Raw genomic sequence first — 16,728 nt, 5'->3', positions numbered from 1 at the left:
CCTCTCAGGCTCAGTTAAGTGTTTCCAGAAAATAACTACTTTTGGATAAGTATAATGTTGTGTTCTACTAAATTTTTAAAAAGGTGGACTGAGTGCCTTGATTTCTAAGTTAGGAAGGTAGGAACTAGAAAAACTTTGGAAAGAAAAATCAAAATAAATGTTACTGTCAAGTCATTTTGAAGATGTCCAAGCTCCTCCCGTATGTTGCTGAATGTGGACAGCACTAGCCGGAGTGATTTATCAGACATACCCCTCATCTGGAGGAAGAAAACAATAATTTATTTTTACTAGCATTTAAAAATAAGCAATAGCAGTGATAGTGATCCTAGTTTTCTTTTCTTATAAGCAAACTTATTAACAGTTTTATTTTTGATATGGCAATATTGTTAATAACATGCATAAATAATTCAAGCAAGTCTCCTGAAGCAATCATAGCTATGTAATTAGAATAGGGTTTATTATTTTTTCCATGATGAAGTATCACACTTTTCACAAGACAGAAATTTATCAGAAAATTCTCAAATTTACTTTCATTCTTTATTTAAAGATTAGAAAAGATTAGGCAAGTCAACCTTCAAATAATAAAATACACCTTCCTAAGTGTGCTGCCAAATGCATGGATTTTGTCTAAGATGAGAAGAAAATAATACTAGTTAAGTTTAACCTTAAAGTATAGAAACATCTCAAATTTTAAAGAAGTTGGAGAAAAGCCCTTTTACTAGGAGAAATTACTTTCTTCAAAGGAAAAAAAAATGTTTAATGAAATTGTTATTTCTGGAAAGATGACATAGAAATACTTTTCCCTATTTTTTCCTGCTAAGTATAACTAAAGCCCTGGCCATTATGTACAAAAAGACACTGAAAAGAAGAAAGAAAGAAGTCTGGTTAGGAACACTGGGACCTGAAGAATGATACAGAAATGAGTTCCTGGGTTTTCTTCTTGCTTCATATATCACAGATTGGTTTTGTGGAAATCAATAACCCAGAAACACAAATGGGTACAAATAACAAAAGTCCCTAGAAAAGTCTGTTCTCTGTAGCCAACGGACCATGAAAAGGGCAGCCTAGTGAGGTGAAGAACTTTTAAATAATAATAACTCTACTCCAGCTAAATGCCATAGAAAAAAAACCTACAACTCTACTCCTACCCAAACCATCAAAAGCCAGGAAGGAAACCTACACTTTCCCCCTCACCAGGCCTTAAAAAGGTGCAACACCAGATTGGTGTGAGAAAAGGTAGGGTGAAAAGATGGAACTTTCATCCCCACTGGGCAAAAATGAGATCATAAGCACTGTGGTATCAATTAAGACTATGCAAGGAACCTAGGCTCTCACCTTATTCAGCAGTAATGAGATACTGCTCCACTTCCTTGCTAGGGTGATGTATGACGATGCTTAGTGGAGAGTAAGGACATGATACCACTCAACTTGCACTGTCAGTGGAAGCCAAGTGGGAACAGTGATGAGGTACTCCTTCCTACCTATACCAGGTCCTAAAAAGGTGGGTGCCTAGTAGAGGGTCACAATTCTTACCCCTGCTCTGGAGGAACAAGAAGCAATTTTCCTGATCAGTGTCAACAAAAGACTAAGTGGGAAACTTGGACTTCCACCCCCAACTGGCAGTAACAGACAGTACCCTCACTTCCCCTGTTGTTTCCATATCAGAGGAAGCTTGGTACTACAGAAGATTTGAATAAGATCCAAAGATATAACATAATGCCAAAATGTCCAAGTTTAAATTTTAAACACTCATCATGCCAAGAATCAGGAAAATCTCAAGTTGATAAGAAAAAAAATGTAATAGATGTCAACATCAAGATAATAGAAATGTTAGAATTGTCTAAAAAGAATTTGAAAACAAACATCATAACAATGCTTCAACAAGAAATTACAAGCTTAACACAAATTAAAAAAAATAGAAAGTCTCAGCAATAAAATTAAAAAAATTAGAAAAGAAATAGAAAATACAAATAATAAATGGAAATTTTAGAATTGAAAAGCTCAGTAACTAAAAAATAAAAACCTCAGTGGATGGACTGAAAATAAAGGGAAGTACAGAGGAAAGAATCAGCAAACTTGAAGGTAGAAAGTACTGAATCTCAACATCAGAGAGAAAATAGATTTAAAAAAATTTGAATTAAGCCTCAGAGACCTGTGGGAGTATAAAACATATCTGACATTCATGTCATCAAAGTCCTCGAAAGAAAGAAGAAAGGGTGGAGCTGAAAATATATTTGAAGAAATAATGACTGAAAACCTCCCCAAATTAGCAAAAGCCAGAAACATACATATTAAAGAGGTTGAGAAAAGTCCAAATACAATAAATCCAAAGAAACCCATGCCCAGATAAATCGGTCAGATTTCTTAAAGATAAACTTAAAATCTTGAAAGCTATATAATTTTATTAATCAATGTCACCCTAATAAAATACATTGAAAGAAAATAAAATTATATATTATAATTTGTGGGACACAGGTAAAGCCTTAATGACAGGATATTTATAGCACTAAATGCTTGCAGGAGGGAAATGAGTGAGGGGTAAAGTGGGTCAAATATATGGTGATGGAAGATGATTTGACTTTGGGTGGTGGGCACACAGTACAATATATACATTTGTGTCATAGAGATCTACATCTGAAACCTATATGATCCTATTAACCAATGTCACCCCAATATATTTTTTTAAAAAGAACATAGGAAAGGTCTCAAATCAATAATTTAACTTCCTATATCAAGATATTGGATATAAAAGAGCAAAATAAAGCAAAAGCAAGCAAAGGAAGTAAATAATACAGACAAGAGCAAAAATCAATTGAAGCATAAATAAGAAAATAGTAGAAGAGATAAAAAAAAAAAAACCTAGTTATTTGGGGAAAAAATCAATAAGCATGATAAACCTCCAGCAAGACTAACAATGGAAAAAGGGAAAAGACACAAATTACCAGTATCAGAAATTAAATAAGGGATAGTAATACAGACCCTGCAGACATCAAGAGGATAATAAGGGAATACTGTGAACAACTATAATAATATAAATTTGACAATTTAGATGAAATAGACTATTTCCTTGACAATCATAAGTTACCACAACTCAACCAATATGAAATAGATCATTTGAATAGACCTATAACTATTAAGGCATTGAATTTAGAGTTTTAAAAACTCCTGCCAAACAAATATTCAGGTCCAGATATTTTCACTGAAGGATTCTACCAAATGTTTGAAAAAAGAGAGAACCCAGAAATCGACCCAAACCATTATGTTCAATTAATATTTGACAAAGGAAGCAAGAGCATACAATGGGGTCAAGAGAGTCTCTTCAATAAATGGTGTTGGGAAAATTGGACAGATACATGCAAAAAAATGAAACCAGACCACAAACTTACACCATATAAAAGAATAATCTCAAAATGGATAAAATACTTAATGTAAGTCGTGAAACAATAAAAATCTTAGAAGCAGCCATGGGCAGCAAAATCTCAGACATTTCTCATAGCAACATGTTTACTGATACATCTCCTAGGGCAGTGGTCGGCAAACTGCGGCTGGTGAGACACATGCGGCTCGCGAGCCGTGGTTTGCCGCTCTGTTGACTAATGAGTTTGCCGACCACTGGGATAAGGGCTTAATCACAAGGAACAACAACAGCCTGTAATTATTGGAATCGAGAGTCTAGGTCAGTGGTCGGCAAACTCATTAGTCAACAGAGAGGCAAACCGTGGTTCGCGAGCCGCATGTGGCTCACCAGCCGCAGTTTGCCGACCACTGCCCTAGGGCAAAGGAAACTAAGGAGAAAATAAACAAATGGGACTACATCAAAATAAAAAGCATCTGCATAGCAAAAGGAACCACCAACAAAACGAAAAGAGAGCCACTGCATGGGAGAATATATTTGCCAATGACATATCTGATATAAGGAGCTAATTTCCAAAATATATAAGGAACTCCTACAACTTTAAAAAAAGAAGAAAAACAATCCAATCAAAAATCAGCAAAGGATCTAAATAGACTCTTCTCCAAAGTGGACATACAGAAGTCCAAGAGACATATGAAAAAAAAAAATGCTCAAAGTCACTAATCATCCAGGAGATGCAAATTAAAACAACAATGAGGTATCGCCCCACACCTGTCAGAATGGCTATCATCAACAAATCAACAAATGACAAGTGTTGGCAAGGATATGGAGAAAAGAAAACCCTAGTACACTGCTGGTGGAAATGCTGACTGGTGCAGCCACTGTGGAAAACAGTATGGAGTTTCCTCAAAAAATTAAAAATGGAACTCCCATTTGACCCAGTGATCCCTATTCTAGGAATATATTCTAAGAAACTCAAAACACCAATCAGAAAGAATATATGCACCCCTATATTGATAGCAACACAATTCACAATGGCTAAGATTTGGAAACAGCCTAAGTGCCAATCAGCAGATGAGTGGATTAGAAAACGGTGGTACATGTACACAATGGAATACTATGCTGCTATAAAAAAGAAGGAACTCTTACCATTCACAACAACATGGATGGATGTGGAGAGCATTATGCTAAGTGAAATAAGCCCGTCAGAGAAAGATAAATATCACATGACCTCACTCATTTGTGGAATATAATGAACAACATAAACTGATGAACAAAAATAGATTCAGAGACAGAGAAGCATGGAACAGATCCTCAAACCTCAGAGGGAAGGCAGGGGAGGGGGAGGAGTAAGAGATCAACCAAAGGACTTGTATGCATCCATATAAGCTTAACTAATCGATACAGACAGTAGGGGGGTGAGGGCATGTATGGGGTGGGAGTGGCTGGGGAGAGGTCAATGGGGGGAAAAGGAGACATATGTAACACTTTAATCAATAAAGAATTAAAAAAAAGAAAGAATATATGCACCCCTATGCTCACAGTAGCACAATTTACAATAGCTAAGATTTGGATACAGCCTAAGTGCCCATCAGCAGATGAGTGGATAAAAAAGCTGTGGCACATTTGGAATACTATGCAGCTGCAAAAAAGAAAGAACTCTTACCATTTGCAACAGCATGGATGGACCTGGAGGGTATTATGCTAAGTGATATAAGCCAAAGAAAGGTAAATGTTACATGATCTCACTCATATATGGAATCTAATAAACCAAATAAACTGATGATCAAAAATAGACACAGAGTCATAGAAGCATGGAACAGACTAATGAATTTCAGAGGGAAGGTGGAGTTGAGGAGTGATTTACTGGGGAACTTATATGCATAAATAGACACAGACAATAGAGTAGTTAAGGCCTGGGAGGGGCGGGTGTGAGGTGGAGGGGGTCAGTGGGAAAAACAAACAAATGGGACATCTGTAATACTTTCAACAATAAATAAAAAAAATAAATAAATAGAATAAAACTTGATACCAAGTCTATAACTATCTTCTAGAAAATAGAAAAGGAAGAACTCCTCCTCATTTCATTTTATGAAGCTAGTTTTATTATTATTCTGACAACAAAACTAAAGATAATACAGGAAAGAAAAACTACAGACCACTGTCTCTCATAATCTTAGATGCAAAAATTCACAGAAGAGGTTTAGTTGTTTTTTTTTTTTTTTTTTTTTTTTCAGAAATAGATCATGAATGCACTTTAGATGAGCATCCCACCTCCAGAGATAATATTAAGAATGTCTCCAAGATTCAGGTTCTGCAGAGCATATGTGTTTCCCATACCACTGTCTGTTATACAGAATGTGTACCACTAAAAATAATATTTTGTTTATTTTTTACAAATATAACACCAGGTCCAAAATTTGGATAAACAAAAATTTGAGACCAACTATCAAATTTAGATATTGTCTTCAGAACCCCTTTTTGTAAACACATGTATTCTTTTTAGTCATAGTCCCACAGCACCTATTTTGGTCTATCTCTCCCTTCATTGTATTGGAATTTACTACTCCAGTGGTCTCCAGCCTTCCACAATTTAAGAAAAGCATGGCATTTGCTTTTCTATCTCTCACTGGCAGGAAGGAGTATGGTAGGGAGAGTAGAAAGCAGAATGAAGAAGAGGAGGGCAACAGATATGTCAGGTTTTGCTACAGCAGTGAGGAGAGACTAAAGGCATTCCACATTGAGGAGTAATACAGGATGGGGCAAAAGTAAGTTTACAGTTGTTCGTATGGAAAATAATACAGTAATAAATAAATAAATAATAATATAAGAATAAACTCTGTGTTGCACATACCCACAACTGTAAACCTACTTTTGCCCCACCCTGTATTTCTTGAATGCTTTCCTATATGTTAGTCATATTCTACTCGTGTTTGTGATCTGACCAAACTATAATATAATCCTTTTAAAATCAAAATACAGTATAATCAGTTCTTGTGAAAAAGGATTTTTATTTGAAAATTTCTGTTATTAATTAAGGGAACTATTCTAATCTAAAGGTTTGTTAGTGTTGTACTCACACCCACTCTTGACACCATCTCACCTGCAAAATATAGCGAATTTGCTGTTTTGTAAACTCTGACAATCCTTTAGGAATCAAGGATTCAATGTCTTCTGACTGTAAGAAAAGAGAATCTTATCCATTGAACAGTTACACATTGTTATTTTAATCTTAGGGTCAGCAGTCCACAGACTTGTACATTGGGCTTATTTTTAGGGACATCAAAAACTTACTTCACTTTTCATGTAATAGTTGCTACAAATTTCATTTCTAGCCTTAACAATTCTTACTTTTAAGAAATAGCCCTAGCTAGTTTGGCTCAGTGGATAGAGCATAGGCCTGCAGAATGAAGGGTCCCGGGTTCAATTTCGATCAAAGGCCACATGCTCGGGTTGTGGGCTCCATCCCCAGTGTGGTGGGGGGCGGGGGGTGCAGGAGGCAGCCAATCAATGATTCTCTCTCATCATTGATGTATCTATCTCTCCCTCTCCCTTCCTCTCTGATAGCAATAAAAATATTTTAAAAAATAGATTATACTATACACACCATGGGAAGAACCCTCAATTTCAGGCACTTTAGGGAAAAGCTTTGGGCAAACAAATGTTCCATTTTTATTTTTTCAAAAGAGCAATTTAAAAACAAGAGGATGGCCCTGGTCTCAGTTGGTTGGAGCATTGTCCTGTACACCAAAAGTTTGCGGGTTCGATCCCTGGTTGGGGCACATATGGGACGCAACCGATCTATGTTTCTCTTTCATCTCTCTCTCTCTCTCTCTCTCTCGCTCGCTCGCTCTCGCTCTCACTCTCTCTCTCTCATACTCGCTCTCTCTCTCACACGCTCGCTCTCTCTCTTGCTCTCCCCCTTCCTTTCTCTCTAAAATCAATAGAAACATATAGGGTGAGGGTTTAAAATGAAAAAAAATTAAAAATCAGAATAAGAGGATGGCTTCTTAAATCCCATTAAATACTTTACTTCAGTGTATCTCTCTAAAACCTTCTGGAAGTTTTGTTGTGTGTTAGATATTACATTTTAAAGAGTAATTTTAAACAATGAAAATTTGGAGAAATAAAATAATATTAAGGGTTTATGAAAATTTACATAGAGCTGTGGTGATTTTTGAAAGATGACGTTGCCACAGCAACACTGAGAATCTTCAACTAATTTTAAGTGAGAGGCTGTATTAAAGTCAGTATTTTTAAAGGCAATTTAAAGCTAACTGAAAAAAAAAAAGAAATAAATACAGTATATCAATAAATTGGAAACAAAGATAAAAATTAGCACAAAGGAGGCCATTGTGCTTTGTTACATTGAAATCTATTCTTTCTCTATTTTATGATTTATTCAATTAAAAGTAATTATTAACAAAATGTGCATATATAAGTAATATTTGAAAAAATGCTTTGAGCTGCTACTTGTCATAGAACATACAAGGTATCAAAGTACATTAAAACTGAATTTGCTATTTATTAAGTTAATGTAGATTTTAGTTTTATAAAGCAGAGAATATGTGGTCAATTAAATTTTAAATATCCTTTAAACAAAGACAAATTAAATCATAAAGTGACAGCTGATAAAACATTTTTGTGTGAATGATTTAAGATTATTGCTTTGACAGCCATTACAAAGATATAAATGGCTATATCATGTTAAAAGCAAAATGATCATTATTTCTTGTTCCATGTTTGATGTTTAACTCTCTTTACACTTACCTCATCTGTGGACTCAAAGTCTTGTTTGCTGCAAGAATGAAAAAAAAGATGGACAACCTTAGGGAAATATATACACTGATCATACATAAATGCTAATGTTTTAATTACTTTATCTTACTTTTCAATATATCATAATAGTACCAATTCAATTCATAGTCCAATTAAATTTTTTTAAAATAACTGAAATGTCACTTCACAAATGTAAAGATAATTTTCTTGTAACTAGGTAATCTGTTAAAAATAAAAAATCCTAATAAAAGAGTAATATGCAAATTGAGTGTACCTCCGCGACACCCATAAGCCACGCCCACCAGTCACACCCACCAGCCAATCAGGAGCAAATATGCAAATAAACCCAACCAAGATGGCTGCAGCCACAGAGAGAGCAGGAAGGAGGCTTGGGTTTCCCCAGCAATGGAGGAAGCCAAGCTTTCCGCCTGCCCTTGCTGGCCCAGGCCTCCACTCAATGCTACAAAGTTTCAATGATAGAAGATAAATAAATCCCAACAAAAATAATGGCAGCCACGGAGCTGGGGAGCACAGGAGGCTAGGGTTGCCCCTAGCGATGGAGGAAGCCAAGCTTCTGCAGCTCTGGCCTGCCTTGGCCTCCGCTTAAGGCTACAAAGTTTTAATTATAGAAGATAAATAAATCCCAACAGAAATGGCTGCTGCCATGGAGTGAGCAGAAGGCTTGGCTCCGCTCTAGGCTACAAAGTTTCAATTGTAGAAGATAAATAAATCCTAGATACCAGGGCCTCCACTTGGGTCGCCGGTGGGCATGGTCGGCCTGCAAACCACCACAGGCTCCTTGCACAGGCCACCCCACGCCCCAAGGGAACCCCCACCTTGATCCGGGACACCCTTCAGGGCAAACCAGCTGGCCCCCACCCATGCACCAGGCCTCTACCCTATCTAATCCTACCTAATAAAAGAATAATATGCAAATTGACCATCACTCCAACACACAAGATGGCTGCCCCCATGTGGTCAAAGATGACTGCCCCCATGTGGACACATGATGGCCACCACAAGATGGCCAGCAGGGGAGGGCAGTTGGGAGGGACCAGGCCTGCAAGGGAGAGCAGGTGGGGGGGACCAGGCCTGCAGGGGAGGGCAGTTAGGGGCAAACAGGCTGGCAGGGGAGCAGTTAGGCATCAATCAGGCTGGCAGGGGAGTGGTTTGGGGGTGATCAGGTTGGCAGGCAGAAGCGGTTAGGGGCAATCGGGAAGGCAGGCAGGCGAGCAGTTGGGAGCCAGCAGTCCTGGATTGTGATAGGGATGTCCGACTGCCCGTTTAAGCCCGATCCTACCGGGATTGGTCCTAAACGGGCAGTCAGACATCCCTCGAGGGGTCCCAGATTGGAGAGGGTGCAGGCTTGGCTGAGGGACACCCCCCACCCCCCGTGCACGAATTTCGTGCAACGGGCCTCTAGTACCAAAATAACAAACTGATAGAATATGCAGAATTGGTTACTACCATCATTAACACCAGTCTGTTTGAGTCTGGATGTTGAAGTCCTCTGTGCTTGGTAATAAATACTGCCTGAGTGAATAAATAATGATAATAGTGGTTCTCTATTTATACCTCCCCTTTCTCTTTGTATTGCTCCTTTTCAATGCTGATTCCAGTGATTTCAAGTTTTATCAAAATCCAGACTTGCAAAACAAGATTGAGAAATTCATTCAATATACACTACAGTATAAATGGCAGAGACAAAGTTTAAAGGGTATTTGAATATTTGCATAAGGACAGACCTTAAGCAACATGACCAAAATTTTATAATTAAAATTATTATATTTTAATGTATTAAAATTAATATACTAAAATTAAAATTTTATATTACAATTACTCCCATTAGCTTATGAGTAATGTATTGCTAATTGAAATAAATGGGTCACTCACTGGGCAAAACCTCTTGCATGTGTTTAGAAAAATATGCAAGCTAATGTGGAGAAGAACTGAAGATTCCATTTCCCAAGACATGAGTGCATATGTGCAATCATATGCATGTATGTATACATGTATGCATGTGGTATTTCCTTTGTTACCCTCCAAAATAGAAATTGTGGGGAGGCCATAGCCAAACAAAATGAAGTATCTTCTACTTATTTAATGTTTTACTAAAATAATCACATGCATATATTGGAGGTAAAACAAGTTAAAATATGAATCACAATGCAGTTTCAGTAGTCTTGCACTACTGATAACTGAATCACCACTTTATTAAAATTGCACTTCCAATGCTGAACTAGTACACAGGTCTCTAGTCCCTTACTTTTTTCTACAAATAAGAAAATAATACAAGGAAATAAAGCAAGAAGCACTGAAATATTAAACAGTAATCAGAATGGTTTCATGAGACAGCTTTCCTTAATTTTGACACTGGAGCACACTTTTTGCTGAATTGTAATTTGGAAAGAAAAGTGGAGACAAAAGGGGAGGGAGGGAGAAAGGAAAAAGAGCAGAGCAGGGAGGTGGAAAGGTCACTGTGGATTTCATCTCTATTCAGCACTGGGAGTTGGTGTCTAGAATTACACTGGCGGGGAAATAGAGTGGCACTCACTTTATACCATCTCATCTCCTAGGTAGAAAGAAATGTAACACGGAAAAACAAACAAACAAAAAGATAAAGAAAGTAAGAAAAGAGGGAAAGAACGAAGAGAAAGAAAGTGACAACCTAATGACAAACAGAAACATATAAACACCTCTCCATCCTGGAGCATTTACTAATGTTGAAGATGCTAGCTTTCAATTTTGTTTTTGTTATTTTTAGCTACTCTAGGAATTAAATTCAAAGTTTTGCAGTCTTTAATTACACATTTAGGTCATCCACGTATATTTATCAAAACCCCTACATGAGAGAAAGTTCTTTAAAGACCTCAGATTAAAATTTACCTGGATGATTATTATGAAATAATTGAACTTTCCTTGTCTAGCTACTTCTTCTACTTCTATTTAGTATGAGACTAATAAATTTAGAATATATTGAACTCTAATTCTATAAATCTTTATTTAGTAGAGACTTTGTTAAGGCCACATGCTCTGAACTCTTTTGGGGCAATATAAAACACAAGTATTATCTTGTACTTTATACAAACATAATTGTTTCAAGGCAAAATTTGCACAACATAAAACTGGTCTAAATTCTATGACCTTTGAAATTTGATGATTCAAAGTTTTGATAATTTCTTAAAATTGTCAGCAATATTTTAAACATTTTGGAATACATATCTAGTATTGAAAAGTTAAGTGATTTGCCCACAGAGAAAGGCTCTCAGAGTATAGGTACTAGTCCCAGATTTTGCCACTTTTGTAGCTCTAGGTCAGCGATTTTCAATTTTTTTAAATCTCATTGCACACATAAACTAATTACTAAAATTCTGTGACACACCAAAAATATATATTCTATTTTCTGTCATCCTGACAAAAAATATAGGTATAATTTTGATTCATTCACACTGGATGGCTACTGTTGTGTTGGCTGTTGTCATTTTTTAATTATTTTATTCTTTATTGATTAAGGTATTACATATGTGTTTATTTGACAATATAAGGGAAAGAGGTCAGTGCTCCTGACTAAACAGTCAGGTATTGCATGTTTTGAAAATTCTTGTGGCATACTGATTGAAAATGCTGCCCCAGGTCAAATGCTTCTCAAACTTGAGAATGTATCAGAATCCTCTGGGGTGCTTGTTGCTGGGCACTACCCTCAGTGTTTCTCATTCTGTAGGTCTGTTTCCAGGCTGTCACATGATGCTGATGCTGCTTGTAAGTATATGTCTTGCATCATTTATTGCTTATAAGAAATCTATGCGATAAGAATTATTTATTATAACTCCTATTTTACCAATGAAGAAACCAAGAAACAGAGAGGTTAAACATATTACCTGTTATTACACATCTAATATGTAACAAAAGCTGGGATGTGAGTTCAACCTATGAACTTTGGATCTAGAATCAGGGTACTTAAGATTATGTCTCTATATGCTCTTGATTTTATAATGTGATGCTTTGATACAAACATTCACAGGACATTATTAATGTACAGAAGAGGAGCACCAAAACCAAAATGAATATCTAAGGAAGACTTTGTAGGAAAGCTAAGTCATAATTTATAGCTAAAGAGTACTCAAAATGTTTTAATTCATCTCAAGCACTTAGAAGGTATGTGACCTTAAGTCAATAACTTTCTCTCTTTGAGTCTTCATTTGAAACTTTCTAGGGTAACTGTGTCAATTAGATAATATTTAAAAAGCTCAGTGTGTAGTACATAGTAGACAATAAATAATTAACTACTCAGAGTGAGGGGGAAGGTTTTAAGGTATGTGACATACAAATGGATGAATCTGTGAAACAGTAGTTTGGGTAATCAGAGAAGGTGCTGTTTAATATAAACAATAATGAATGCATAGCTTTGAAGATGGGAATTGTGTGCTAGCAGTAGGATTGGATCTTGTACCATCAATGTAATATCTTAAAATAAGTTATAGTTTATCATGCATTCTTTGAGCTTCTTGCCCAAGAGGCTGCATTTGCCATCAAAATACATTACAAAAGAATGTATATAGAATTTTTTACTGATCCTATAAGGGCTTATGTGATCTCTTTGATGATTTTCGTAAAGTACATTAACACTTAAAATGAAACATTTGCTATATCTGCATATATAATTGTGCTGTTTCTCCATTAAAAGTACTAGAGTTCTGCTGTGGACCTAAAAAGGCTCTAAAATAGTCTGTTAAAAATACTAGAGTATTATAAATGTTTGATTAGGTACACTATCAAGGCAAATAATATATTAACCATACCTTCCTCCAATTCTCTGCAAATGTTCTAACAGGCAGTGATATAGATCTGCATTTTTGCGGTTTAAATCAGCAAGTAACTCTCCAAAATATTTGGGATCCAATTTTTCAGGGCCATCATCCTGAATTATCACCTGAAGAAAACATCAACCTCAATTATAAACAATATTAAGTATTTCTAAATTCACAGATGTTTTGATATGAAATGAAAAACATGAAATAACTATTAATACAAGTAACTAATTATGAAGTCATCTCATGAATCAAATCACAATTTTATTTTTGCACTGGGGTATATATACATTTTTCAATATGGGATGAATGTAAAGTAAAGCAACATTGTGATAACATTTTAAATTTCATTTCATACAAGTCTAAGTGACCTAATAAATGCCAAACTTGGATGATTTATATAAAAATTCTGGAACATAGATGCTTAAGTAAAGCAGTAAAACAAGTAAATGAAAATCTCTGAATTGCACATTATCACCACATGGCTTACCCATCTGTCCCACTTTGGAAAAGAAAATGTGAATTATTTGAATTATACTGACTATAGAAGAATTAATTTCATTTGGAATTGCATCTTCTCAGTGAAAGTTTGATTTATTAGTATATCTTAAAGTTAAATAAGCCTTCTCAATGTAATGTGTTCTTATGTATTTCTTATTGGAGTCCCTCCATTTATTATTTGGATTGAATATCCAATCAATACCTTAATAAAAATATATATAAAGGAAAAAAAGGAATATCCAATCAATTTGACATTGGAAAGAGTAACATAGGGCCAAATGTAGAAAATTCCTGGACCCAGGACACTTTTGAATTCCTAAACACAAATTACTCTGAGTAATATCCTAAATAAGATCTATTTTAATAACTTTATGTCGTCTGATCCCAATCTTTTCTACACTTTTATCCACCTTGCCTCTGATCTCCAAAACAACACTACTTGGATGTTAATAACTTAGGCTGCATTTCAGACTATCTTTGATATTGCATGTGGTACCAAAGATGCCCTATAAACACATATATTCCTAAGTATATGTATGATAAATATACTTCAAATTTGACCAATGATATTTTCTTTTCAACCCATCCTCTGGATGCAGACCCTAAAAAATCATGCATGCTGAGGCAAATGGAAAGATTGCAAAATAAACAAAGATGAGCATTCATAATTATGTCTGTGATATTATAATCCATTTAAAAAATAAAGATAAATGGGAAAAAGCCATACTCAATATACAGTATAGTATGATCATGTTTTTATTAAAATATACATTTTTCACAGTTTTAAAGGTCTGAATGAATACATTACAATGTTATCTTGTCCATGTACCCTTTCAAGTTACTTTCTTAGAGAAGTAATGATTGTTTCCTAAACAGAGTAGTCTTCATTACACAGTATATTAAAATGTCATAGAATTAATAAGTTGTATGTATTCAATATAAAACCTTTAAAAGTTTACATGACCATAATAATACATTCTATTTCCCAACATGCTCTACGTTCCAGCAATAGTAGATTACACTTTCCAGGGCATACATCACATTATTCTGGCCTCTAGACTTTACTCACATTTTTGCTACTTCGAATACTCTTCAACAATTGCTGTGTATCCAAATCTTACCCATACTTTGAAATACATCTCAAGATCTACTACCACCATGAAAACTGAAACTATTCTAGCCAACAAGGTAATTCAATTTAGCTCTTTGTGCTCAATTATCTTGATTTTTTAAAAATTTCTTGATTAAGTTGTTACATATGTGTCCTCATCCCCTCATTAGCCCCCGCCACCCCCCACTCATGCCCTCACCCTCCCCCCTGGTGTTCTTGTCCATTGGTTAGGCCTATATGCATGCATACAAGTCCTTTGGTTGATCTCTCCCCCTTACCCCCACCCTCCCCTACCTCCCCTGAGGTTTGACTGTCTGATCGATGTTTCTCTGTCTCTGGATCTGTTTTTGTTATGAATTTTTTCATATTATTTTACACATGTAAATCTTATTCTCCCAGAACCCTCTCCCTACCTAAAAGAAATAAGCAAACTTAAGAGTAAAAGAATGAATCATATTATTGGTATATCCCACAGTATCTAGCACAATACTTATTGAACACTCCATAGTTGCTCATTAAGTACTTGTTAAATTGAAAGAAGTCATCTACCTGGTTAGAAGTGACCCCAGATACTAGCTGATTCTGGAAAAAGTCTTTTTTTTTTTTTGCAGGTTTCTCTCTTAAAGCAGCTAACTAAGAATGATTAAGAATAAAAGAAAATATAAAGAAAAAAGGCATAAAAGAGCATAGGCAACACTTCCTCAACAATATCATAGTAATCCCTTTTACCCATTTCCCTAAGTTCAGACCAGTAATTATAGCAACTAACCTGAACTCCTTGTAGAGTTGGAAACTGATATTTGAGTTCTACCTGGATTTCTAGATCTTGGCAGACAGATTCTTAGCAACAGGCCCCACGGGAAACAAAGGTCTAATTAAGCAAATCTGTATTCAGAGTAATCATGAATACTTCTGATTTTATATTTCATTCATCCATTTCTCCCTTATGGACCGTCTATATAGTCACCAAACTGAGTCTGCTCTCTGTGTTTATGTTTCTGTTGAAATTTTGTTTGGTGGTTGCCAAAGGGGCTTGGGGAACTGGGTGAAAAAAATGAAGAGATAAAGAAGAACTAATTGGTAGTTACAAAAATAGTCACAGGATGTAAAGTACAGAATAGGGAATATAGTCAATAATATTGTGATAACTATGTATGGGGACAGGTGGGTAGTGGAAATACCAGGAGAAACATTTTGTAAAGTATATGATTGTCTAACCAACCAGTATGCTATACACAGGAAAGCAATACAAAATAATATTGAAAGTAAACTGTAATTGAAAAAAAAAAGTCAAGCCTGGCCGGTGTGGTTCAGTGGTTGAGCATGGACCCACGAACCAGGAGGTCGAGGTTCAATTCCCAGTCAAGGCACAAGCCCAGGTCGCAGGCTTCATCCCCAGTTGAGGGCTTGCAGGGGGCAGCTGATCAGTGATTCTCATCATTGATTTTTCTATCTCTCCCTCCCCCTTCCTCTCTCTGAAATCAATAAAAAAAGCATTTTTTAAAAGAAAAAAAAATCAAGCTTAACTGGATAAGAGGCAAATCTAGCTGTCATGTCAATGTCATTCCATTGATCCTTAGGTTATTTCATTGCTGTAGCTGGCCAAATAGATACTATTTTCCTGCCCCTTCTAAAACTAAGTTTTCCAAGTAGAATGATTTCATTTAGCCAAGGATATTGAAGTACTGAGCTCCCCTGTTATAATCTCCAAACAACTAATTTGATATGTTTAGAGTTTTGCACATTTTTTTTTCTAATAGGGGATTATAATCCCTTCATCATAATGTAAAAATTCTTCCTTTTTTCCTTCAAGTTTGATTCATTTGACATAGTACTTCCATCATTTCAAATTGTCTTGAAATATTTATTTCTTTTTGCACAAATATTTTCTAGCATTGCACTTCATACTAGTAGACCTTTTATGTACATAAGTCTTCACCCACATGAATCTTAATGCCATTACTAAAACTTTTACTCATGTGACTTCAATGTGGTGGAAAATGTAGGTACCTAAATAGAGAATCACAGAGCTCAGGACAAGGAATGATTTACATTAACATTGCGTCTGTTTCATATTTAGAAAGCAGTGTTAAAAGTTACTAAAGGTAAGTGATTTTATTTTGAGAAATTATATTAATAACTACTGTTTATTAATCTCTTACCATGTGCCTGGC

The 16,728-nt window shown here is 35.6% G+C and overlaps 1 protein-coding gene across 1 annotated transcript in view; it reads right to left on the bottom strand.

The window, feature by feature from the left end:
* Window positions 1-16,728, bottom strand: part of POF1B (POF1B actin binding protein) — a gene marked incomplete at both ends in the record, with an annotated part of 75,402 nt that overhangs the window by 17,902 nt on the left and 40,772 nt on the right. Inside the window, 4 exons of the mRNA XM_080652699.1 lie at window positions 165-257; window positions 6,459-6,533; window positions 8,126-8,153; window positions 12,934-13,064. Coding sequence (XP_080508825.1) covers window positions 165-257; window positions 6,459-6,533; window positions 8,126-8,153; window positions 12,934-13,064 — 327 coding nt within the window. The remainder of the gene's footprint in view (window positions 1-164; window positions 258-6,458; window positions 6,534-8,125; window positions 8,154-12,933; window positions 13,065-16,728) is intronic.

This window comes from Plecotus auritus (assembly GCF_963455305.1).
Source record: "Plecotus auritus genome assembly, chromosome: X".
Lineage (NCBI taxonomy): Eukaryota > Metazoa > Chordata > Mammalia > Chiroptera > Vespertilionidae > Plecotus > Plecotus auritus.
This window is presented reverse-complemented; position numbering and strand designations above follow the sequence as displayed.